This window comes from Cavia porcellus, unplaced genomic scaffold (genome assembly GCF_034190915.1).
Source record: "Cavia porcellus strain 051 isolate PalLab524CR breed Dunkin Hartley unplaced genomic scaffold, mCavPor4.1 scaffold_6, whole genome shotgun sequence".
NCBI classification, from domain to species: domain Eukaryota; kingdom Metazoa; phylum Chordata; class Mammalia; order Rodentia; family Caviidae; genus Cavia; species Cavia porcellus.
Genome location: NW_026947489.1, coordinates 30,640,923 through 30,667,028, shown reverse-complemented (window position 1 = coordinate 30,667,028; position 26,106 = coordinate 30,640,923). Strand labels below are relative to the sequence as shown.

The 26,106-nt window shown below is 36.9% G+C and overlaps 1 protein-coding gene across 2 annotated transcripts in view; it reads right to left on the bottom strand.

Annotated features, from left to right (window-relative positions):
• Positions 1-26,106, bottom strand: part of Fsip1 (fibrous sheath interacting protein 1) — a 222,042-nt gene that overhangs the window by 158,963 nt on the left and 36,973 nt on the right. For both annotated transcript variants that reach the window (XM_063250299.1, XM_063250300.1), the window contains exons 6-8: positions 13,504-13,602; positions 11,386-11,510; positions 8,751-8,861 (exon numbers count right to left, since the gene is read on the bottom strand). In XM_063250299.1, the coding sequence (XP_063106369.1) occupies positions 8,751-8,861; positions 11,386-11,510; positions 13,504-13,602 (335 nt within the window). The remainder of the gene's footprint in view (positions 1-8,750; positions 8,862-11,385; positions 11,511-13,503; positions 13,603-26,106) is intronic.

The following is a 26,106-nucleotide window of genomic DNA, read 5'->3' as shown; positions in this document are numbered from 1 at the left end:
TGTCTTTGTTTTTCCTTGAATAGTCCCTTTTTAAAAATGGGTTCTATAAAGTCAGTGGTTTGAGTTTCTTGAAGTTAAAGGGTCATCTCTTAACTCAGCAAAGTCTCATACTATCTTTTCAAATCCATTATAATGTTCAAATATCTCTTACTGACTGTCTGCTACGTACAGATATTATACTGGGGACTGGTAGTTGGAAAGTGAATTTCATTAAGAGCTGTCCTAAAGGGGCTCTCAGTCTCTTGACAACAAAACTATAACAAGCTTGGAAGAATACCGGTAAACTGCAGGCACCGTGGGGATCAGGGAAGGCATTAGTCTCCATGGTTGGAAGGGGCAAGCAGAGGTGGTGACAGGAGAAGGCTTCCTGAAGGAAACAGGACTGTAATCGAAGAAGCAACATGATCCGTTCTGTACTTGAAACTGGAGCTGGTGAAGGTGACTGGAGGCAGAAAGGCCAGCTAAGTAGCAATGGTCATAATGCAGAACTGAACTAAGGAAGCGTTCTGGAATGTGGAACTCAAAACAGTTTCCACAGACACTTAGGAAACAGAATTTATAGAACCTAGAAATAATTTGATGGAACAGTAAAGCAAGAAGTAAGATTCAGTATGAATAAGTCTGTCAAATGGGTGGATGGTAGTCCCACTGTCTAAACTAGAGTGCTCAAGACAGACGGTAGGTCTGAAGATTATGATGGACTGCTTATATTCACACATGTACCTGGGATATCCATGGATTATCAGGCAATGAGATGTGTTTGATGTTCAAGATAGAGACCGAGACTTGCAGTACGTAATTTGCACTTATTTACAGTGGTTCAAATCCTCAGGACTAAGGGACTGGATGAGGTCCCATTAGTGCAAGAATAGGGCAGAAGAACACAACGAATGAAGTGGTAGGTGGAGGGCACAGAAATTTAACAAAATTCCACATTTTTGTTTCATGAGGGTAACACTAGCAATCAATCTCTAGATAGTAACAAGAAACACTTTGGGCAAAAACTTATGCAAAAAGATTTTCATGTTTGTCTCCTCCTGACCTTAACATTCAAGCTCCTTCCCTGTTTCAGTGAAACTAGTGTGTGAGTCTTCAAAGGGGTCAGATCTCCACCACATTTCTGCTCCCTAACCACTGGCAACAAGAAAACAAACAAATGACCTGGATTCAGCCAGTCAAAAGCAAACACCCTGAATTTTGAATAATCAGGGACTGATGTAGAGACCCAGGGAAATGGTTAACAGTGCCAGAATAAACAGAGTCAATACCGTGTTTGCAGCAGTGAAAGTTGCAGTACTAAGCATCTACCAGCAGCAAGTGTCTGCTGGCAGTGATGCCAGGAGCACCTAACAAGCCTGCTCCCAAATAGTTCCTATATTCATATAGCTCCTGGATCCCTGAACATCTCCATGGCTTATATATCTGGTTCTCCAAATGTCCCATTGAGTCTGTTAACTACTCAAATCCTCCAACAAATCAATTTTCTGTTGTTTTAGCCAAAGCCCACCTGTTATTTGTAACACAGAACACTGACTGATATAATACTTGTTATGTTATTTATAATAAAGAATAACTGCAAAAAGCCTAAAAGTCTAAAACTAGAGGGAAAGTAATATTATCCAATTCATCACAAATAAGAAACTCTGGTTAATTTTTTTTAAATAAAATTGACATATAAAGATGAGAAAATGATGCTCTATGTGACAGGGAACCAGAGAGAAATAGGGACAACTCGTCCAGCAGCTGCAGATAGGTTGGAAAGTCATGACACTTTTGTGCAGTGGAGAACTACTCAGCCATAAGGAAGGAAAACCTTGAGGCTTTAGTAGGTAAAGAAATACAGCTCAAGATCAAGCTCAGGAGTAAATAGGTTCAGCACCACTCAGCTAGATAATAGGTTGTCCCCCTAATCTAAAAACTAAAGGAGCTAGAAGGACCCAAAATATACAAAGCACCCTAAGAAAGGGAAAGGTGAGGAACTGCCTAAAAAAGGAAGGCAGAGGACATTGTTAATAGTGTATCAGGATTTAAAGTCACATTAGTCTCATTGCTCTGTTTAGTTTGATTTCATTTTGTTCTGGTCTGTTTACTCATACTCGATTTCAGGGCACAGATAGCTATCCCAAAAATAGCAGGATATACACAGTAACTATCCTTAATTTCCTATTTACTTAAACTGAAGCTCTGTATTACTTACATTGTCTTACTATGACTGATCTTATTTGAAGCTGGTTTGTTAGACCGCTGTTTTGTCTTGACTGATTTTATTTGAATTTGGTATGCTTGATAGTATCAAGTCTGGGAGTGGAGACAACTACTCGAAGATGACAAGATGTAATAAGATATCCATTCCGGTGCGATTATTAACTGCTTTTGAAGTCCTACAATGTCTCCAATGTTGTATTTTTATTAAAATTGCTATGTAATACTATGTTCAATTATATTATGTCTGATGATATAGACAATTCTATTGAAAATAACAAGAGAAAGCATAGTAACTACTGTAGATCACCTAATATTGTGGTTTTATATGTCTTTTTCATTTCATCTTTTTCTAGGAATTTGTTTTATTGTTTTGTTTTGATCTGTTTTTCACTATAATACAGAAAGGATAGATATACATGTAGAGAGTCACACATGTGGAGAATTTCTAAACAGTTTACGGGAACAGATTATATAATGCATGATGTAATGAACAGATACTCTAAAGAAGAAGAAACACTAAGATAGCCAATGCTAATTCTGTAACCTTATATCTTTATGATATAAAATCTAGCAATACTGTTATTCACTGTTTAGAGTGATATTAGTCTAGTCTCCTATGTTTAATTTCAGCATACATAAAGATATGGACAGTTACTTCGAAGAGAATGAGAGACATTATGGCAGCCATTGTTGACTTTCCCAATGTCAGGTCTTGAAGACTTAAAAAATCTTCATCATCCTGTTATGATTAGATTAGTTCTATAATGTTCAGTATGTATTCAATATGTGTGAAGATGGGGACAACTATTTGGAAGAAAACTAGAGACAATATGATAGACAGAGAAGATCTCCAGTGGACTTGCTTTGAAATCTATGTTTCCTAAAATTGTTTCTTTATGATCTATTTTGTTATGTTTAATCTTACCCTCTTTAAAATAAAAAATTAAATAAATCAATAAAATTGACATAAATACTGGTATGCCCTAAATGAGAAGTAGTAATACAAAAAAGTAAAATTATGAAATTAACAAAGTAATTAATAAATTTTAAACTGCTAAGTATTTTTAAATACTACTGAAAATAGTGTGTCAGATTAAATTCAACAGATATATAAATGTTTCAATAATGCAGGTATAAAAGAAACTAATATAAAGGTAGCAGATGATATTATCTTTCTGATATGGAGCATTTTGAGGAGTCTTGTCTTCCCAAGATGGAAACCATGAAATGTTCTTCGCCAGACTCCTTCACAGCTAGGATCATGGAGGTAATTCAATCAGATGGATCCATTCAGTAATACTGCATGTGAATAATCTGAATAACCTGACAGCTGAGACAAAGGTGAAAATAAAGGTTCCTGGCTTGGAGGGGCTCAGTTCTCAACATAAAAAGAGATCTTTTTAAAATTCTAAGTATATATCCTCAAGACATTCAAGAAAATACATCTATAAAATTAAATATGCCACAATATAGAACCATCAGAAAACAAGAGGAATTAAAATTATTACTTTAGTCATTGTAATGGTTTATATCCAGATGCCGCCCAAAGGCCTTGGGGGGTTTTGGGGAGGTGACTGAATCAAGAGTTTAGAGCTAAATGTGATGCTGGGGAGGCGGTAGGTCCTTGGGGATGTGGCCTTGAAGAATCCCTCTCCTGCTTCCCTATGCCCTCTCTACTTCCTGCCTACACTGCCGTGAGCAATTCTCTTCCGCCGCCACGCCACCTCTGCCTCACCACCTTGGCTAGGAGCCAGCCTAGGAACCTCTACAAACTATGAGTCAAAATAAACCTTTCCTCCTTTAAACTGTGGGTGCCAGGTATTGTGTCTTAATGCTGAGAAAGTATCCAAGACAGTCATCCTCTCTAGGTTACATGGGCATTTTCTCGGTGACACAGCTGTGGGCCACTTCATAAAGGAAAAGACACATTTGGAAGCACAGAGGCTCGCTCAAACAAGAGGATCTGAGAAACAGCAAGAAGCTTGGCAGTTTGAGAAAACAGTAAACAGATCCCTTCCTCCAAGTTTCCCTGAAGTCTTCCCGCTGCACTAATGTTCCTCTGAGTCTCTGTTCACCATCTTATCTTGCTTTATAGAATTTTCTGTGTTTTTGAATTTATATTTAGTTTTCATACCAGATAATAAGAGAACTTGCAGAAAGAACTCTCAACCAATTGTTTTAAAAACAATTATTATTTTCAAAAAAACTTGCAAGGCTAAGTAGCAGAATAAACACGATAGAAGCTCAATTTGCAAAACAGTAAAATGAGCCCATCTGAGAAAAATGATCGGGGAAAAAAGATGATTACAAGAAAACTGATACTCTGAGCAGAAAGAAAGACTCATAAAGTCCACCATCCATTGTGGTAGATATTATCTACTGACAGACTTCAGTGTCTTTTCTAATGTTCGTATGCCACGCCTACCTCTGCTACAAAACTAGAAAGTAAATCACCTGCCCACTGTTCCTCATTCAGCAGTGTCACCAGACAAATGGCTCCATGTCACAGCTCAGCCAATGAGATGCAAATAGAAGTTGTGGTACCACAAAATCCTTCCAAATGAAAAAACAAAGTCCCTTTATCTTTTTTCCTGCCTGAAAAATGGACCCCTCACCTCCAGACATGCAGCAAACAATACAAACCTAATGAAAAAGCCATTCTAAGCACAAGAAATGGAAAGACAGAAAGACAGTAGCCGCTCACAGCTTGGTTTCTTGTTAATGAAGGGAAATAAAACTCTTTACTTCAGACATTGTTTATAAAACTTTCACATGTCCAGCCGCTCACATTCCCAAACAATAGCCCCACTTTATGAGTATCCTGCGAGGAGGAAAAAGAGATGATTGAAGAGAAAAAATACTAGAAGAAAGGTTTGAATCTTCAGAGGACAAAACAAGACCACGTGCCAAAACAGGACAAAATTACTTTTAATGACACATAAACACTCTGATAAAGTTAGTGAATCCAAAAGTGCAGAAAATGCTACATGCTTCCAGAAAGAAAAGATTCGGCATCAATAATTTAGTTACCACTCAAGCTATTATTCAAGTGAAAGAAAAATAAACTTTTAAATACGGTTAACACTCAAAAATTATTCACGCACCACCACATCTTGAAGGAAAACTTTTCTAAAATTTCAGACAAATTTGTTAACAAATTTTTGAGAGTTCTTTATACAAATCTTTTAACAAATTTAACAAAAGTTATTTACACATAGTAATAATTAGCTGAGTCCAGATACACAGTTAATGATAATATGAAAGATGGTGGCTAAATTTGGTTGAGAAAGATCCTACAAGAGAAGATACTATTTTTAAAGATAAAGGTAAAAATTTACAATATTTTGAAACTAAAATTCTAGACAATTTCACTAAATCTTGGTGGAAAGGAAAAGGAAAATAAAGCCATAAAAATGATCCAACTTTGAAAAACATGTGATTTTTAAAAACTAATTACATAAGTTGAGAAAAATATACATTTTAATGTATGTCAAGAACTTGAGGAATAATAATACAGCTCAGAAACAAGACACTGAATTTCCAAGCCACAAAAAGGGAAGGAGGGGAATAAATAAAATATATAGTTCAGAGTCAGGCAAAGCTCTAAAAAGTTACCAGTAGTCAGAAATATCCTCACTAAAGTATAAATGATAAGGAAATAATAAACAAATATAAAGAATATCAACCAAAAAACTTCCATCTATTAGAGTACAATAGTTATAACAGAGCTCCTAAAACTGAAATTAGAGTTTGAAACATAAATAGTAGTCAAAAATGTGTAAAAACCAATATTAATAACGCAAGACTAACGCATTCCTGGCCTGTGTAAAGAAGAGGGATCATGCTACAGCTAGACACCAGGGACAGAGCACAGCAGCTTGCCCAGCCTCACAAGGAATGACAAAACCAGGAAGGAAGCCTAGATGTCTTAATGTTAACTGTTGTACTCTAAGAAAATAGCTTCATTATATGTGTATTATAACAAAACCTGTAACACGGGCTTACTGTATGTGTTTTCCTTCTTATGTCTTTGGATGACCTAATTGATATGTCAATCAATGCTCTTCTCTGTAAAGAATTGTAAAACCTTACCTAATTGATATGTTAACCACTGTTGCCCTCTACAAACAACTGAAGTGGTGCTAAAACAAGTTAACAAGTGTTGTTAATCACTGTTATGTGCCTCTGTTCTCCGCTAAAGAGCTAAAGAAAACTAGGATGGCCCTCTAATTTACACTTGTTTGAAGTAACTTGCTTGTGTGCAGGGAGATTTGCTTATTAGCATAACCCTTTACCTGACCTTGATCCCCCTCCCCAGAAAGAAAGAAAAACATAACCACCGTTTTCTGTTCTGTATCGCGCCTTATTGCCTCCCCTCTCCCCTTACCTATCTATCTAGGCTAGGCCATAAAGATTTGGGGTTTCTGGTGACCTCTTCCTGTCCCGGTGGTGGTCTGTCATAAAATGTGCCTTAACTTCAAAGAAATTACAGGAAAATGTTGTGGCTTAACCCTAATGCACCAAAAGGGTTAAGTTCCAAATCCTTGTGAAGGCTTAAGTTTCAGCTTCTTATAACTTTCGACCCCTTCCCACCTGTTAGTGTTAACGAGCTGTCCTGAGATAATTAGCTTTCTACTTTCTTCTCCAAATGTTATTGCAGATAATTCTTATCTGCAGGATGGGAGTAACTCAAAAGGCGCCAAAGGCTCCCGAGGTTGTCAGAACTAAGTGGACAGCTACACATTTTCCAGATTCGGGTCAACAAGTTTGATGGCTCTGCAGGTTTCTTTGTTTCTCCCCCCCCCCCGCCCATTTCCTCTAGCCTCTTTTTAAAGTCCTCCCTTCAGTCTCTGGCACGCAGTCTCCAAATTGGCTCCCGGAGACTCGACACCAGGCCTGGTCTAATAAAGCCTTTGCTTCCCAAATTTCAGTCTCTTGCTTCCTTGGATTTTATACCGGGGTCCGAGTTATTACATTAACTGTTATCTAAACTTTTGTTAGTAAAATAAACAAATCATGATGAACAGCAAAGCTAAAGTATCTCAAGACTACCCCAGCCTTCCTCTATTCCTAGACCGGTGCCTGCTAGGCCCTCCCCATGTCAGAAAAGATTATTCAGAGGTTATAATGGGATCTCCTGTAGATTTGCTTCTGTTTTTGGTTTGGAAAGGGACATATTCTGTTTTTAAAGTAATTAGTTGTTTTTAAAATGTCATATGTTTCCCATTTTAAATATCTGAATTTCTACATTTTCCCCCCAACCCCCAGAAGAACAGCATTCATCTGATCTTTGGGTAGCACCACAGAACTGGCCCCACCTGAGGCAAGAGACCTGGGGTGAGGAGAAATAGTGTGCTGGGCCACTTGCCTTCCATTTGGCTTGGAAAGGGGACAGCTGTGCACTCTTTGCACAGGGCAGGGAGCTGGACACATAGGGACATACCAAGGTGCAGGATCTAGGATCCACCAGCCCTCATTCCATCACCTCCAATGAGCACAGGGGAATAAAAGCTGGATGACATAGCTAAGTGCTTCAGGGAACAAAGGAGGGTACATTCTTTTGTAGAAAAAAAGAACATCCCTACAAGATTAATATGCAAATGTGTACAAATGCTGGGCTGCTCCACTCCTTATGGCTCTTTCCCAGGCCCTACAAATACACAACTGCATCTCACTCTTACATTCCCAGCCAGCCCTCTATCAGCCTGGTCTAGGCTCCCCCCAGGCTTTTCAGGAACCAGATGGTCAAGATGAACTGGGAAGCAGTAAGATGGTGACCTTTAGGATCACTAAGGGCTACAATGAAACATTATGGAGCCAGTAAGGAGAAATTAAGACTACAGAGAAACACAGTCATATGCCATTGCTCATCACATCACAGGCAGAGATTATTGTTGTGATAACCAATGTGTAGTCACTCTTAGAAGAACTAATACTTGACAGTTGTTTTAGTTACTTTGCTGGTTGCTGAGACAAAATACCCAACATCCAAAGTTAAGGGAGACAAGGCTTATTTAGCTCACAGTTTGTAGAGGTTTCAGTCCATAATCAGCTAGCTCTAACAGGGTGGCATGGAAGACAGGTATTACACAGGAGAAACAGTTCATGGCAGGCAGAAGATAGCAAACAAGCATGGAAAGGGGGAGAGAAGCCTCTTTCTGTCCCGTCTATCGGAATTAGGGTAGTACCAATCAAGTCAGTGGACTGATCCAGCAATCACCCAACCTTAATCCCAGGATTGCACTACAAATCAATCATGTACTTTAGATTCAGCCACCTCCCCCCTACCCCCCCAAAAAAACTATGACCACACATGGCTTTGGGGGAAAAAATCTAGATACAAACAGTAATAGTCAATAATGAATTAACCAACAATACCTTTAAGAGCATCAATAAAAACAAATGTATAAAGTAGGATATTTTTAAATCACAGAATATTACCTTTTAAAGTGACAAATTATAAATCTGTGCTAAGGAGTTGACAAAGCTATAAGAAAATCAGACTTAAGGCGTGTGAAAGTCATTGACTATCAGAGTTTGCCTACCTCAGAACTGGACAGCCCCGAATCTCTATCATCTATGTCCTTCAAAAGTTCATCCAGCCTTTTCTTTTCTGTGTCACTCATAGGCACTGGACTTCTGGATTTCTTGGCTAACTATAGAATTTACAAATGCAAAATATGAAGTATTCAATGTAATTTGTAGCTCAAAAACATTAAAATGGGATCTGAGGTTTCTACAAAATACACACAATGGTAAAATGTATCAGATTAGGCAATTTATATTTGCTAATTTTACTTTATGCAAATTTATTACTATATGTTCATAATACATAATAATTACACTAGCTTTCAGGAACTAATTTTTTTATTTTTCTCCCCCTTCCCTTTTCATCTCCAAAAAAATCTACTTCTTTATTTTCTAACACCTTTTCTTTTTAAATCATTTGTATTTGGGATTGTCATATAACAGAAACTACGCAATATTTAATCTGTGATTTATTTCACCTAACATTATGGTCTCAAAATCTATCCATTTTCCTATGAAAGACTTATTTATGGCTGAGTAATACGGCATTTGATACATGTACCTCATGTTCTTTATCTGTTCATCTGCTGATGGGCATGTAGGCTATTGCCATAATTTAGTTACTATAAATTCCACATTACCTGCCATCCCCCATAAGCCCAGTCTAGGCACAGGAGAGGTATAGCCAGGTCAAATGAATTTTTATTAATATTTTTAGAAATCTCTGATTTTCATGTTGTGCTAATTTACACTCCCATCAATGATACAGAAGGTTCTTTTTTCCTCACATCTTTGCATAGTCCTTGATAATTGCCATTCTTTCCAGAGAAAGATGGAATCTCATCCTCGATTTGCATTTCTCTGATACCAGTGTGCTTTGCATCAGTGTAACACTGGCCTTCAACACAGAGGACTTATTCCCTGCTCTTTGTTCTGTTCCCCCGGAAATGTGAGGTGTGGTCTTTCCCACTTTCTGGACCCACTGTGCCAGTCTCCTCCCTCAGGTCCCACTCTAATCAATTCAGTCAACAAGAGTGATAACCATCTCCTCCCTGTCACATGGTGGCATCTGAGCCACAGGTGAGGAGGATTTTTGTGCCTAAGTAAAGGCAGGTACTCATGCTGGCTTCCAACCCAGACACTGCTCCAGTCTGTTTTAGCCAGGCAAGAGGAAAGCAAGAGAACTTGGTTCCTGATCTAGTCTTACCCAAATCCTGAGCTGCAGAATGGGAATTATCTCTGCCCTCTGACCACTTGGCTGTAGTCAGAGCTCCCACTTGCTCTGCTATTTCTCTGTCCTGAGCTGTATGCACTTGTGGAGAGTACTGTCTTCCTTTTGATAGCTTCATGGAAGAAAATTCCTCTACCCTGGTGAGCCACCACTTCCCTGGTGATTGGGTATGATGTTTCAGTAGATTCCTTTTTCTTTCTAATCATCTTTCCAGATGTCATCTGATTATTTTTGCTTTCAGGCTATAATTACACAAATGTTGGTGTACCCCAGTTTCCTTTCAGAGCTGCATACCTGATGGCTTTGAAAGATTATGCCAGAACCATCTGTAAGCTAAAGTTCCCTCCAGGCAGCCATTTCCCTGGGTCCTTTATGCTAAATTTTTTGCAATGGGCCATTCTCCAAGCAAAGGTATTTCTACTTTAAGCAAGCCACAGGCTATCTTAACCACTTTAACAAAACATTTTATAAAAAGAATGATAGATAATCCCAGCACTGGAGGACATTGAGGTAGGATTGTAAACTCAAACCCAGTCTGGACAATTTAGTGAGACTTGCCTTTCTCATAATTAACAAAAGAGAAAGTAAAAAGGGATGGGGATATAGCTCATGCAAAGGCCCTAGATTCAGTCCCCAGAACTGCAAAAATTATAAAGCATGAGCAATTTTCAAGTATCTCTCTTCTTTATAATACAGGAAACCTTAATTAGTATGAATCTGCCTGACAGACAACCAAGGCAGGTTGCAGGATCTGCAGAATCGAGGATGAGCTCCTGAGGCAGGAAGTTAACCAAGGACAGTGACTGGTGCCAAGAGGCTCAATCTGGGGGCTTCACCAACCCACCCCTGCTGCTCTGCCAGGAATATTTTCCATTACATTTCTAAATGCACTAGGTGTACAATCATGTTCATTACTTTAAAAAAAAGACAGTGTTCCTAATACACTCCTTAAAATCAGGGAAATATTGTCCAAAGCCATCACATACCTAAATAAATGCTTTTAAAATTGCAAGAACCATACTTTTTCTGAGTGGTAAGATAAATATTATTTGCAGCACTTTTTTTAAAAGGGAAGAAAGAAAAGGAGAGGAGAGGAGAAGAAAGGAAAAGAAAAGGATATGATGAGCTGAGGATGTGTGTCACTCAGTGGTAGACATTTGTGATTTTCTTTTGTCATGCATGAGGTCCTCAGTTTGATCCCCAGCACCACAAAAAAAAAAAAAAGGGACAGAACAAATTGGATACAAAAGTGAATATAAGTAATAGTTCATGAAACTGTTCTTGAAAGAAAGCTAGTACTATACACCACTTCAATGATGCATGCATTAATTATAAATTTTTAAAAAGGCTCTGAAAACATTATTACCAATTTTGCAACTCATTTAATCCCACTCTGTGGTTCTTTATTTCTGAGTACCTACCTCAATGTTTCGCTTAACAAAATCCTGGTTGGGTTTGTCCCTTAGCTCAATCTTTTCTGTTTTTGAGAAAGGTTTCTCTTCTGTTTTGATCAATGACTCATTCCTTTCCACATCATAGGTAAAATCTAATATTTAAAAAGTTCAAATTGGTTTCATAATTATAATTGTGGATTATACTAAAAATTCACTTTAAGTATATATTAAAATATGTAAGAAAACAAGCAAAATGGCTAACCTGGAAATTCCAGACCAGAAACCTAATACAGTATACTTTTTATTTCTTTTAAGGATAAATGTGCTACTATAACATCTCATGAGGCTCTTTTTAAACTTCCTATCTAGTATCATGTGTCAAACTTCTGTTTATTCCCCGAGAATGACAGGAAATATGAACAGAACTTCAGGTCATTCACATTCATTCTTGTTATGAGGATCTTTAAAATGTATTTTATCTTTATATGAAACAAAATGTCAATACCTACTATTTTATTAGTTCTCCATCTTTCTTTCTTTTTTTCTTTCTCAGCAATAAGCTTTTTGCTCAACCCTGACCCAAGTGAATGGGCTGTTTCGCAAGTCATTTGGACAAACCCCTAGAGCCCTCAGTTTGTCACCTCCCTCAGCCTCAAGGTGACCCTGAGACATTTGGAACCTCACTGCTCTAAACAAGGTAAAAAGGATACCTGTAGATTTGTATTCCTTTTATTAAATACCTTTTCACTGTGTCATATTTAAAGATTTTAAAACAAGAGCACAAGAATCCTTCATTAAAGTTCTAAAATATGCAGTCTCCCTACACGACAAATAGAGCTTACCCTACAAAATGGAAAACACTGCCACTTTACAGTCCATAGAGAAAAACACCAATCAGTAGTCAATCCAGACTTAGTTTATTTTAAATTTATCTTTGATTTATTAAAGAAATTATTTGATTAAAAAAAGACTAAAGGAAGTAAACAATTGGTTTACTTACAGATAGTTATCAAAGACACAATACAGATTTGTTCACATTTTGTTTTGTTTTGTTTTGTTTTGTCTTGTTATTTGAGACATGGACTTGCTATGTAGTCTAAACTGGCCTTGAATTCACTATGGAGCTCAGGCTGGCCTCAAACTCACAGCAATCCTCCTGCATCACCCTGTCAAGTACTATGAATACAGGTATGTGTTACCATTCCTGGATTCAATACAGATTTAAAATTTTGATGGAAGTAGCTAGAAAGAAACATAAAAGAAGTAAGATCCCTAGATTTGAAACTACTTTCAAGCAGAAGTAAGTTAGAATTTCACTCAAATTTAAGCCCCTGTCCCATAATTGGGGTTTTATTCATTAACCACATAATTATTACCAGTACAAACTACCAATATGTAAAGTGAGAATTAAGCTTTTTTGGTAAGTGGCCACTTTAGATATAAAACTATATCACTTTTTGTCCACCATTTAAATTGCCTATAGTCTTATACCTATAGTGCCTATAGTGTATTCAGTTGAAGTTTCACATACACTTAAAAATATAGCATTAAAATAACTCAAATGTAGCTATTTCTGTATTTTTAATAGAAATGTGTTTAAGACATACTTTTAATAAATTATAGAGAAACAACATTGGGTTATCTGGCCAAAACTGTCTCACTAGAAATGTCCCCTTCTCCTGTCCTGTGTAATGGTGATACCACAGGAGTCTCCATGTTCTCACAGTGATGTCAACCCAAGCTGAATTAGTTCTGAATGAGTTCTTTGTTGAAGGATTCTGGAACTAGACCTTCTTCACAATGGCTAACCACAGGATATACTTTTGAGAACCAAAGGAGCGTGTCTACCACCAAGATCATTCCCATCACTTTGAGTCTTAAGCCCAGTTTCCATTACTTGCAGCCAGTTTTTTCTCTTTAACTGTTACACAAATTTTCAATCATCCTAATTAAAGAGAATAGTACAAGTAGTTCTCAGCTTCGGTGAGGATATACTCATGACCAACCATGCACCCTCTTGAGCCCTTCTTCTTTTACTTACTTCTATATACAATTATATCAAATCATGACATCCATAAATATTTCTATACAGTGAGTATTCTACTATTACAATATACACAATTACACAAGTTAAATAAAACTTACCTCGATTGACATCCTGCATACCATTTTCATAATGTTCTGGAGGAACCTGAGTATGAAACACTGAGAAAAAGCTGTCTTCATCCTCAGAATGAGAAGGACCTGATTTTAAAAAATCACTTGTTTAATACATCAATCAAGACTTGTCTACACAGTTGGTTTTTAAGAAAAAATCAGATCTAATATTCTCTGTAATAAGGATGAATTCCCTCTATACAAAAAAAATTTTAAAACAATGTGTCATTTCTAAATAGAAATGACAAGCATCTTTGTATATATGAACCATTGAAACAAACTACAGAAATCAAGAAAGGCAGGTAGCATTTTCCTAGAACCGAAGCACAGTAAAGGATCTGTAAGAGTGTGCTAAAAACATTGCATTAACTCTCTAGAGATAATGTTACTCAAACCCTAATGTTAATGATACAGAGAATATGAAAACCAAGTAGTTCTATTTGTATTTTTCTTTTTTCTTTTAGATCCCCAAGGTGAAACTTTCAAATATATAGACAGTCATAAAAAAAAGAATGTGACATCAGGCCTAGTGTTGCATGCTTATAATCCCAGCACTCAGAGAGGCTGAGTCAGGAGAATTGCAAATCTGAGCAGTTCCAAGTTCCCTTTGGTGACTTAGTGAAAATTTGATTCAAAATTAAAAATTTTGGGACTTGGGATGTAGCTCAGTGTGAATGCTCTTGGTTAAATCTTTAGTACTGGGGGCAAAAAATTCAACCACAACAATATAAATAAATGTTTAAAGACAAATTTTAGAAACCTCTTAATAGTTTTTTTCTTTTGTGATTTATTTTCTTGAGCTAGTCTCATTAAGAAAATAGAAATCAAAGAATTGCCTTTTAAAGGAGTTTACCCTTTATACCATCAATCCTGGGAAGGCTGGGGTCTGGTCAACTCCTGGGATGTCTTAAGCTGTCTTTCCTATATCCTAATGCAAAATACTTGGCTTTTTAAAAAACGCTAATCTATTCCACAATCATGTTCTTCCTTGACCCAATCTGTAGGTACTTCCTCTCTGTGCACACTTTGGAGATCTGCTTTTTGCTCTGATTCTCATTGTCAGTCTAGTATTCATACCACAGCCGAACATTGGGTTGCCTTAAAATTTCTCCCACTATATCAATTAGCCCATCACCCTTCATCTCAGTCTCCTGAAAAGTCTCAGGACATGGAAAGTGAAGACAAATTTCCTGCCAGAGTATCACATACAGGTCCTCTAATTCAAATGTCAACGGAGTCCTTTGTCTCAGTTGAAACCTCTTGAGTCTGGTCTATCAAGATTTTGGCCTTCTAAGAGCTCCAGCCAACACCACCCATCAAAGTCTGCTTAGAGCAGTGTAGGACTTCTCTAGTCCACTGCTCCAAACTTTCCAAAACTCCTCCTGAAAACAAATTCCAAAAGCTTCTGAATCATATGGTCAGTTACAGTCACAGCAATGACCCAATGCTTGGTACCAATTTTGTGTATTAGTCAGCTTTCTGTTGCTGGGACGAAATCTACAATATCCACAATGTAAAGGAGAGCTTGTTTGGTTCACAGTTTCCAGTTTGGTCAGTTTATGGTTGGCTGGCTCCAAGGCAGGTATGATATGGTGAAAGGGTCTTGCAAAGGAAAGCTGCTCACCTTGTGGAAGCCAGCAGGAGGGAGAGGCCAAGGACATGAAAACACCCTTCCAGATCACACACACAGTGACAAACCTCCCAAAATACCCCAGCCCTTAAGCACTTTTAACTACTGAACTCATAAATGCACAAATCCACTAGTGAGTACAGAACCCCATGAGCCAATCACATGAGCACCCTTCTAAACACATGAGGCTTTGGGGGAAGTTTCAGATATAACAGTAATGATACTTAACCTTTTGTTGAACAATGTCATTGATTTTTATGTTCTTCTATTAGCTAATTTAGACACTGTGCATTTGCAAGAAACTGTGAACTTTCGTGTTTTTTCAGTTTACTTCTTTATCTGTTTTCAACATGATAGAATCTGCTAGGTTGTAGGAATTTGTGTTTCAGAAAACATGAGAGGTATTGAAGATACTACAGAATCTACCACCTGTCACTGAAAATAAACCTATCCATGAAAATAAAAAATCAATAATTGGACTTCATTAAAATTAGAATTTTCTGTGTAAAAGACACTGTTAAGAGAATGCAAAAAAAAAAAAAAAAAGCAAGCCACAGAGCAGGAGAGTATGTTTGCAAAATATCTCAATTATTTTCTCATTACTGAGAGGCAATACCCAACATCTACAATTTAGAAAAGGAGAGATTTATTTTGCCTCAAAATTTCAGTCTATAGTTGGCTCCACAAGGCAGAAACAGCATGGCAGAGGAGCACAGCAAAAGAAAAGGTTCTCAGCCTATAGCAGGGTAGAAAGCAAAGAGAGAAAGGAGGAGATAGGCATGAGAACACGCCCTTCCCAGTCATACCAGCAGGGAATGACCTCAACCAGGCCCCACCTCCTAACAGCACATTCAACTACTGAAGTCAGCAACAGACAAGTCCACTGTTGAGTACTGTTGACCCCACAATCTAATTATCTTCCACAATCCCCTCCTCTGAATATGTGGTACCTTTGGGGATATTCTAGATCTAAAGCATTACAAATACATAGCTGATAAAAGACATATCCAAAATATACAAAGAGCTCCTAAAAGTCAAATGTAAAAGAACCACCCAATATAAAAAATGAGTAACAGATTTCAAAAGAAAATGTGTACTGTACTTAGATGTCCCCCAAGAGACTCATGAGCTCATAGGTGGGGCTTTTGGAGGGTGGTTGAATTATAGGGGCTGATAGCTGGCTGGCTATTAGTAGGCAGGGTCTGGTCAGAAGAGGTGGGTCTCTGGGGTTGTGCCTTGGAGTAAATAGTTTATCTCTCTCTCTGGTCCCTCCCTCCCTTGATCTCTCTCTCTCTCTCTCTCTCTCTCTCTCTCTCTCTCTCTCTCTGTCTGTCTCTCTCTCACTCTGTGTGTGTGTGTGTGTATGTGTGTGTGCATATATGTCTGTGTATGTGTGTTTCTGCTTCTTATCTGCAAATAAGCAAATAACACATCCTTATCATTAGTCGTTGAGAAATGCAAATTAAAACAATAATGACATACCACTATATACCTATTGGAATGGCTAAAACCCAAAACCCTGGCAATATCAACTTCTGGCAAAGATACAGAATAACAGAAACTTCCATTCATTACCTATCAGAATCCAAAATGGTACAGACAACCTGGAAGGTAATAAGGCAGTTTCTCACAAAATTAACACTATTATATGTTCTAGCAATTGTGTTCCTATTTTCCCAAATAAGTTGAAAATTGATTACCACATATAAACCTACACAAAAATGTTTGTAACAACTTTATTCACAATTGTAAAAATGGGAAGCAGCCAAGATATCTTTCGACAGGGAAAGGAATAAACAAACTTTGATATATCCATATAATGAACTATTTTTCATGAGAAAAAAAGAAATTAGTAATCAAGCTGAAAAAAATGAATGAATGAGCTGAGAAGTGATATACACCTATATTCCTAAATACTACAGAGACTGACACAGGAGCATCACAAATTTGAGGCCACTTACTGGCAACTTGATGAAACCTATCTCAAAATTCCAAAAGGTACAGGCATATAAGTTGGTGGCTGAGAATTGTTAAAGATTCTTTTTTCTTTTGTTTTTTTTTTTTTTTTTTTGTCTTTTTCGTTTTTATCGGTACCAGGGATCGAACTCACGACTGCCTGCTTGCAAGGCAGGCGCTTATGCCACTGAGCTAAATCCCCAGCCCTGAGAATTGCTAAAGATTCTTACATCCTTGATTAAATCACCCATAAATGAACCTTGTTGAATGAAAAAACTAACTTTTTTTTACTTAGAAAAAAGATTAAGATAAAAGAGGACATAACAAAGCAAACCAGAGCAAAACAATTTAAGCAACTTAATGTTCCACCATAAGACAACCCGACATAGCAGTAGTTACCATAGTATTTCTTGCCTTGAAAAATTTGAATATACCTTTATATATTATAGCATCAAACATAACAAGACAGTGTAAAACCATTCAAGAGAATGAAAGTATTACAGGGTATTCAAAACCAATAACATAAAACAAACAATGGTTTCTATATTATCTCCTTGTCTATGAGAGTTTTTGTTATATTATCACATATAATAAAATCCAATAAGATACAACATGATAAAATGATGAAGACAGAAGAACAAAAGCTTGAGATGATATCAAATCATCACTACTTACTATAGTGCCTTGTTTTCTTCAAAATGCTGTTTATACTATCACACACAATAAAATCAAACAAACCCAGAACAAAACATTTCCAACTAATGAATGAAAACATTATAAGGCTTCAAAGCAATATAATGGGGAAACGTGATTACCACATACTTTTATATATTCTTACCATTTCTTACAGTAGGGAAACTATTCAGTATTTATACATGTGAGTTTGATTTATTTAGCTTATGAGTATGGTCTCAAGCTGCACCCATTTATTTATAAATATCTCAATGTGATCATTCTTTATAGCTGAGTGGTACTCCATTGTATAAAAATACCACAGCCTTTTTATCCATTCCTCAGTTGATGGACACTTACGTTGTTTCCAAGATCTGGCTATTACAAATTGTGCTGCTATAAACATGGGTGCACATATATCACTGTGGTATGATGTTTTCAGTTCTGGGAATATGCATAGAAGTAGAATAGCTAGAACAAATGAGACATCCAAACCCAGCTTTTTGAGAAATCTCCAGACTGACCTCCACAATGTCTACACCAGTCTACACTCCCAACAACAGTACAGGAGAATTTCTTTTTCCCCACAGCCTCTCCAGGATTTCAAAAATTCAAGTTCTTTAAAAACACAATAAGCCTGTAAATTGGGCTCTGGAGCTGTCTTTTTCACCTATAAATTATACTTTTTCCATCCTTAAGGAAGCAGTCTGAACAGATACTCTGAATAAGAGAAACTAAGAAACCCAATGCTAATTCTGTAACATTATGATATAAAATCTAGCAACACTATAATTCACTGTTCAGAGTGATATTAGTCTAGTCTCTTAAGTTCAATATCAGCATATGTAAAGATAAGGACAGCTACTATGAAGAGAATAAGGGACATTATGGTAGTTACTATTGACTTCCCCAATGTCAGCTCTTGAAGACCTAAAAAGCTTCCATCATCCTGCAATGACTTGATTAGTTCTATAATATGCAGTATGTATTCAATGTGTGTGAAGATGGGGACAAGTATTTGGAAGAAAACTAGAGACAAAAGATAGACAGTGAAGATCTCCAGTGGACTTGCTTTGAAACCTGTATTTCTTTAAATTGTTTCCTATGAACTATTTTGTTCTGTTTTGATATATTTAATCTTATGCTTTTTAAGATAAAAAACAAGTGTGTAGGACTGATAACCATATTACTAAGTTTTTGTTGGATCACTGAGCAGAACTGTTGGCAGTGTCACTATTTGAATGTCACTTTGTATGCTTGAATTTGAAACCTGAACTATTTCTAAGATGACAATATGTAACTTATCAACTAGTGATTTCTTACTGTTTATTTTTCTGTAATTCTGTATCATTTCTACCATTTTTCTCTATTTTTTTTTGTTTCTTTCTCTTTAAATAAAAAAAAGAACCAACTCTTTGATTCATTGATTCTTTAGATTGTTTTCTTAGTCTCTATTGCATTGATTTCTGCTCTGATTTTTATAATTTCCTCTCTTCTTTTGGCTTTGTACTTGACTTGCTCTTCTTTTTCCAGATGTTTGAGGTGTAGCATCAGGTTATTTGTATTCATTCTATTTTCCTGATGTGGGAACTCAGTAGAATAAATTTTCCTCTGAGAACAGCTTTCATTTCATCCCACAGATTCCAGTAAGTTGTATTTGTATTTGTTTCCTTGTAGGTATTGTTTAATTTCTACTTTAATTTCCCCTGGAACCCACTGATTACTTGAGTGTGTTATTCAGTTTCCATGTGTTTGTGTGATTTTTGCAGTATCTTTTATCATTGATTTCTAATTTCATGGCGCTATGATGCGATAACATCCAATAATTTCAACTCTTTTGCATTTATTTAAATATGTTCTGTAGGCTAATATATGGTCTATTTTAGAGAATGTCCCATGTACTGCTGAGAAGAATGTGTATTCTGATGTTGTTGGATGAAACATTCTATATATGTCTATCAAGTCCATTTGTTCACAGGTGTGATTCAGTTGTTATTTCTTGGCTGATTTTCTGTCTAGTTGATCTGTCCCTTGGTGTCAATGATGTATTAAGGTCTCCTGTTATAACTGTGTTATTGCTAATTTGGTTTTCCATTTCTATTAATACTTGCATTATATAACTGGGTGCTCTGGAATTTGGTGCATATATATTTAAGATTTTTATCTCTTTCTCTTGAAGTTTTCCTCTAGCCAGTATGTAATGAACTTCTTTATCTCTTCTGATCATTCTTGGTTTGAAGTTCACATTGTCTGCAAACAGAACTACCTCTACTTTTTGGGGGGTTCCTTTTGCATGAAGTATTGTTTTCCATCCTTTGAATTTCAGTCTGTGAGTATCCTTTTGGGTTAGATGGGTTTCTTGTAGACAACATATGTTTGGATGTTGTTTCTTGATCCATTCTTCAAGTCTGTTTCTTTTAATTGGTGTGTTATAACTGTTATATGTTGTGGTTATAACTGTTATATGTTGGTTTATTGTTGACATGTTTTCTTTCTGCTGTTGTATCTTTATCTTTGTGTTCTGTTTGTCTGCTTTGCTTAGTGGTTTTTCCCTAACCATATCTAAACTGTCTTTAGGTATCCTTTGCGGGGTTGGTTTAGTGATCATGAAGTTCTTCAGCTGTTGTTTGTCATGGAAGTATCTTATTTCTCCATCCATTTTGAAGGACAGTTTTTCAGGGTACATCAGTCTAGGTTGGAAATCATTTTCCTTTAGGATCTGAAATACTTCACTCTGCTCTTCTTGACTTTATTGTTTGTGCTGAGAAGTCTGCTGTGATTCTGATAGGTTTTCCTTTATAGGTGATCTGTCTTTTCTCTCTAACAGCTTTTAATATTCTATTCTCACATTGGATTTCTGGGATGGTGATTATTATATTCTGTGTGTAGTTTTATTTTGGTTATGGCTATTTGGAGTTCTATATGCTTCACTGATCCTGATGTCAGTTTCCATTCCCATGTTTGGGAAACTTTCAGCTATTACTTCTCTAAATATCCTGTTGACAGCCTTTATGTTGTCCCCACTCTTTTTCATTTATCCCTATCAATCGTATGTTGTTTTTCTTTGCATCATCTTGTAGCTGTTGACTTGTTATTCCCTGATTCCTTGTTATTTTTAACAGATCTTTCCTTTCCTGTTCACTAGCTGCAATCTTGTCTTCGAGGTCTGAAATTCTATCTTCACTTTCATTGAGGTGGTTTTTACAACTTCCAATGGAATTTTTGATTTCCTGTATATCTCTTTGCATCTACTTTATGTATTGTTTGTTTCTTATATTGCTTATCCAGGGATTCTATCTTTTTGTTTAGTTCCTCCAATTTTTTAACTGTGTCTTCTTCAGATATGTTCAGCATCTCTTTTATGCCTTTTATAATTTCTTCTTTTCCCTGGGAGATTATTTTTAGTTTGAATTCCTTTAAAGCTTCCTGGAGTTCCTTCTTTATTTCAGTTGCTATTATGTCAGGTATTTCAGGTGTATGACATATATTTTCTTCTATGTACATAGCTCCTAAGGTTTCTTGGAATGGGTTGGAGGTTTGAGATTGTATTTTGGTCTTTCATTTTGTTATTTTCCTATATTTCCATGTTTCAAGTGTTATTCCAAGGGCCCATTAGAAATCCTCTTTTATGCCCTCAACTCCTGGGACTCTGGCTGCCCAGTTCTCCAGATTGAGAGAGGGTCACTGTGGGTGCAGCAGGCAAGCCCAAGCTCTGCGGGCCAGGTTGAGTGTGCCAGGGAGCTGTGAAGTTCCTTGGCTGGGCACAGTGATGCCAAACTCTCGGGTTCTGGATGTGTGCAGGGACACTCACTTCAGGCTGCCCAGTTTCCCAAATTGAAGGTGCTAGCAGGCCCAAATCCCCAGAGTTCACCAAGCAGGGCAGGGAGCCAAGAAGTTGGTGAAGGCAGGCTCAAGACCTGCTGAGCTGGTCCAGTGTAGCAGGAAGCTGTAATGTTCCCTGGCTCTGGCGGGAGCAAGGATCTTAAATTCCCGGGGCTCAGGTGATGGTGCAGGGACACTCACCCCAGTTTCCGGAATTCAAAAAAAACCTAAGTCTTAAAAAAGAGTATGGGCTGCACAATTCCAATTATATGATATTCTTGAAAAGGCAAATATATATACAGCAATAAAATATCAGTAGTGACTAGTGGTTTGGGGATTCTTACAAGGAGTCTTTAAAGTAGTAAATATTGTTCTCTATCCTGAATATATGGTTTTTGAAAACTTATAGAACTTCACACAATATAATGAAATTTAATATTCAAAAATTTTCAGAAAATCATTTAGGAAGTGAGGGAATCCCAAGATAGAATGCAAAATGTAACAAAACAACCCAACTTTGTATAAAGTATATGAAACAACTTTTCACTAAAGGAAATGAGAGGGAAAGATACCATTTTCAGTAACTCCAAATGGTGAAGTTAGAAAAATGAAAGGCAACAGAAACTGCCCATGAGCACTATATTCTAGTTGATGTGTTTCCTGTAGGGGTAGGTTAACAATTCTGATATTATTATACATGCAGAAATGGAAGCTAGCAATTAAGGAAATATGTGGCAAGTGGTTGAAACGAGGTTTCTCACTGTTTGAGTGGAATGTTACAAATAAGCAAGGAAGAAAGGCTAGAATGATTTACACAGTGATGAGGAGAGCCAGAGGAATCCCTATGAACCTAAGCTTGGCTTAATATAATACATGACATAACCAAAATATATGGTGAATGTTTAAAGTTTGAAAACTTACAGTAAAAGATATATTGCCATTTAAACATGCTTATCCCATTGTGCTTGCCACTTTCTGGAGCACTTCTGGTTCTTTTGTGAGTATCTTTACATAGTACAACAAACAACATCAATGCTGCTGTCCTGTGCCATCCAATGGAAAGGCAAACTTGTCAAAACATCACAAGGTGTCTCCATCCACCTTATAAACAGGTCTGGCACGGTGTGACCTCTGGCTCTTCCCCAAAGTGAAAATGGCCATGAAAAGTAAATCCTCTAAATCAATTTAGGACATGACAGCCCAACTAAAGATATTCATGAAATCAGGTATCTAAAAGTGCTTCACAAAGTGGCTAGAATAATGGAATAAGTGTTTTTGAAGCAAGGAAGAGTACTCTGAGGTAGATTAATGCCAAAGTGTCTCTTTTTGTAGTAAATTTTTAAAAATTTAAGCCATATGTTTCCATTATATTCCATATATACAGAGGGGTATACATTTTAATAGTTTACATATGTATATTTCCTTTCTTAAAATGCCTAGATTCAAGAACTTCATGCAACAATCAAATCTTTTGTCCAGTGTTTGTTTCTAATTCCATTCTCCAATAAAAGCAATCAGGGCTCCTTGGAAATGTGCTTGATTTTAGGACTCAAGGAGGGAAAACAGTAGATTTGTCTTGTTGTGGTTTGGCTCTTAAAGATCTCCAAACAACATGTGTTGGAGACTTGGTCTCTTGCCTATGGTAGTTTTTGGAAGACTTGGTCCCTTGCTCAATTGCCAAGGGGCTCAGTGAAAAGAAGCAGTTTATCAACGGCATGGCTTGAAGGAAATACTGGGACCTGGCTCCTCTTGTCTCTTTACTTCCTTGCTACCATGTATTGAGTTCTGGTAGTAATGAAGTGATCAGTTTTGCTCTACCATAGATTCCCTGCCATTAAGTTCTGCCTCACCAGGGCTCCAAAGCAATAGAGCCAGCCAAACATGAACCAAAACCTCTGAAATCACGAGCCCAGGTAAACTTGCCTTTCTGTAAGATTCTTCTCTCAACTATTTTGTCACAGTGACAGCAAGTTGACTAATACAAGTCTAGAACACCTGATATCACCATAAAGCAAGGATATACTCAGCAACGGCAACAAAACAAAACCCACAGTGATGGGTGTGTGTAAAAACACACAGAAACCTAATGAAAGCACTCCCAACAGAGAAAGTTGGATAACTCAGAAGCAAAATAAATAAAGTGGTACTGAATTGTAATCCAAAGCATAAGATAAATTTCTACAAGTCTATATGATACAAATAAATGATTTAATAAAATGGAGGTAAACAGACAAAACTCCCATGCAGAATAAGTTGAAATTATTTATGTACATCTTCTGCCTTTGAGGAGGTGAATCCTAACTCCCCACTCATTAAATGTGGGCCACATACAGTAACTTCCTTCCAAAAAGTCTCCCGTGGAAAAGAGAGAAAGGCAGAGTAATGCTACCTGGGAAAACCTGACAAGCACTTCCACAGCTGGCTGAACTGGACACCAACAAGATGGTTTTGTAATAGCATGATGTGATACACTATGGTGCAGATGGCACTGTAACTTTGTGGGACTCCTCCCAAGAATATAACCTTGGTCTTCACAGGAGACAATCTTGAGATTAATCCCAGTTGCTGAATATGCTACAAAATGCCTGACCAACACTCCTCAAAACTGTCACGGTAACTGAGAAGGAGAGTCTGACACAATGCCACCAGCAAGAGTAGATTGAGGAACCCTGAGAATTAAACACAATGTGGGATTATAGAACAGAAAAATATATTCTTACGTAAAAATTGAGGAAATCTGAATAAAATTGGACTTCAGTTGATAACATCAATACTGGTTCACTAGAAGAAAAACATACCACACTAATATAAGATGTTCCTACCAGAGCAAACTGGATGTAGATATATAGGAAAACTCTGCACTGTCTTTGTAATTTTTCTGTAAATGTAAATGTGTGCTTCAATTAAAAGTTAACTTTAAAATACTTCCAAATATTTTTAGAGTAGGGGAAGATATGAACAAAATTAGAAGTACAAAGGATTTGCAAACAACAAAGAGAATTATTAAAAATTATATATGAGATTTTATGTTAACATTTTTAAATCTTGATAAATGAATACTTTAAAATTTCAGTGAAACAGATGCATTGCCAAAACCGACTCCAGAAGAGCCAGTCAACTGAAATAGAATAGTAAATGTGAAGAGCGTTGAGAAGAGACTCAGAGAATTACTTCCAAGTAATTATTCAAACCAGATGGCTTTTCCAGTGAAATCTTTCAAATTTTTAGGGAACAGATAATCCTCATGTTACATAAACTATTCCAAATCATAGAAATAAATGAGTAGTCAACACTAACTCATTGTATGCAGTTAAGAAGGCTGATAGGGCAGACATATGGGCACATACACCTCCCAACCTCCAAATCCAACATTGTAAACATGCGTGCACACACACACATGTGCACCCACAGGCACACACTCAATTAAAAATTTTCAAAAAGATTTAGTCTTTTAAATTTGGTTCTAAGTCAAAAGAACAATCCTCCATATCTTTAAAAAGTTGACCCAGAAATAAAAGACTAATTTAGTATTTAAATATTTTAATGTTAGAACATTAAAATATTTTTTCAAAGAAAAATTTATGGTAATTTAAAAATCTATGGTAATTTAAATTAATATTGAAATGTACTCACTAAACTTCACCACATAGTCTACAGTTCTCAGAATAGGCATAATTATTTTCTAGTAATCATAGGAAATACTAATAAAGGCTCCATTTTTTGAGCCCTTACTATATCCTTTAGGGGAAACAAGCTGCCATGCTGTAAGAACATACAGGCACCCAGAAATAAGGTTCATGTAATAACCTAAAGACAGTTGCAGTGGTGCATATCTGTGGTCTCAGCATTTCAGGAGTCTGAATAGGAACATCAGAAGTTTGAAACCAGCTTGTACAACTTAGCAACTAAACAAGACTATCTCTAATTAAAAAATAAAAAAGACTAGGAATATAGCTCAGTGAAAAGCCCTAAGTTCAATTCATAGTATTACAGACAAAAGCGGTGGGTACTAAGAGATGCCACCAACTGCCAGCAAGGAACTGAGGTGCCCACAACCCCCTGAGGGAGCTAATGAGTTTCTTCAGCACTGTATCACTCGGGGCAACCTCATGAGAAATGCATGAGTCAGGTAAGCTCCTTCCAGCCAGCTAAACCAGGAGAGCGTAAACAATTACTGTTTTAAGATGCCACTTTTGGGGATCGATTTGTTACATGATGAGAGATAACTAACACAGTGATGGTGTAGAAAAACAATGTACCAGGAAAAGAAGACAAACCAAAAGGTGTTAGAAGGGTCTAAGACTGAAGACTAGGATCAAGCTGCTGACAATGAAGAGGAAAAGAGGTCGAATACAGACAGGTAAAAGAACTCTTCAGTTGAGGAACTGTTAAAAATGTAAAACAATAATGAGGGGGAAACTAAACATGGTTCTTGGGTTTCTAGTTTGGAACACAGATAAAATATAAAAAAGAAGTCATTGATTTCAAAAACAGGGAGGAAGAAGGAAGAG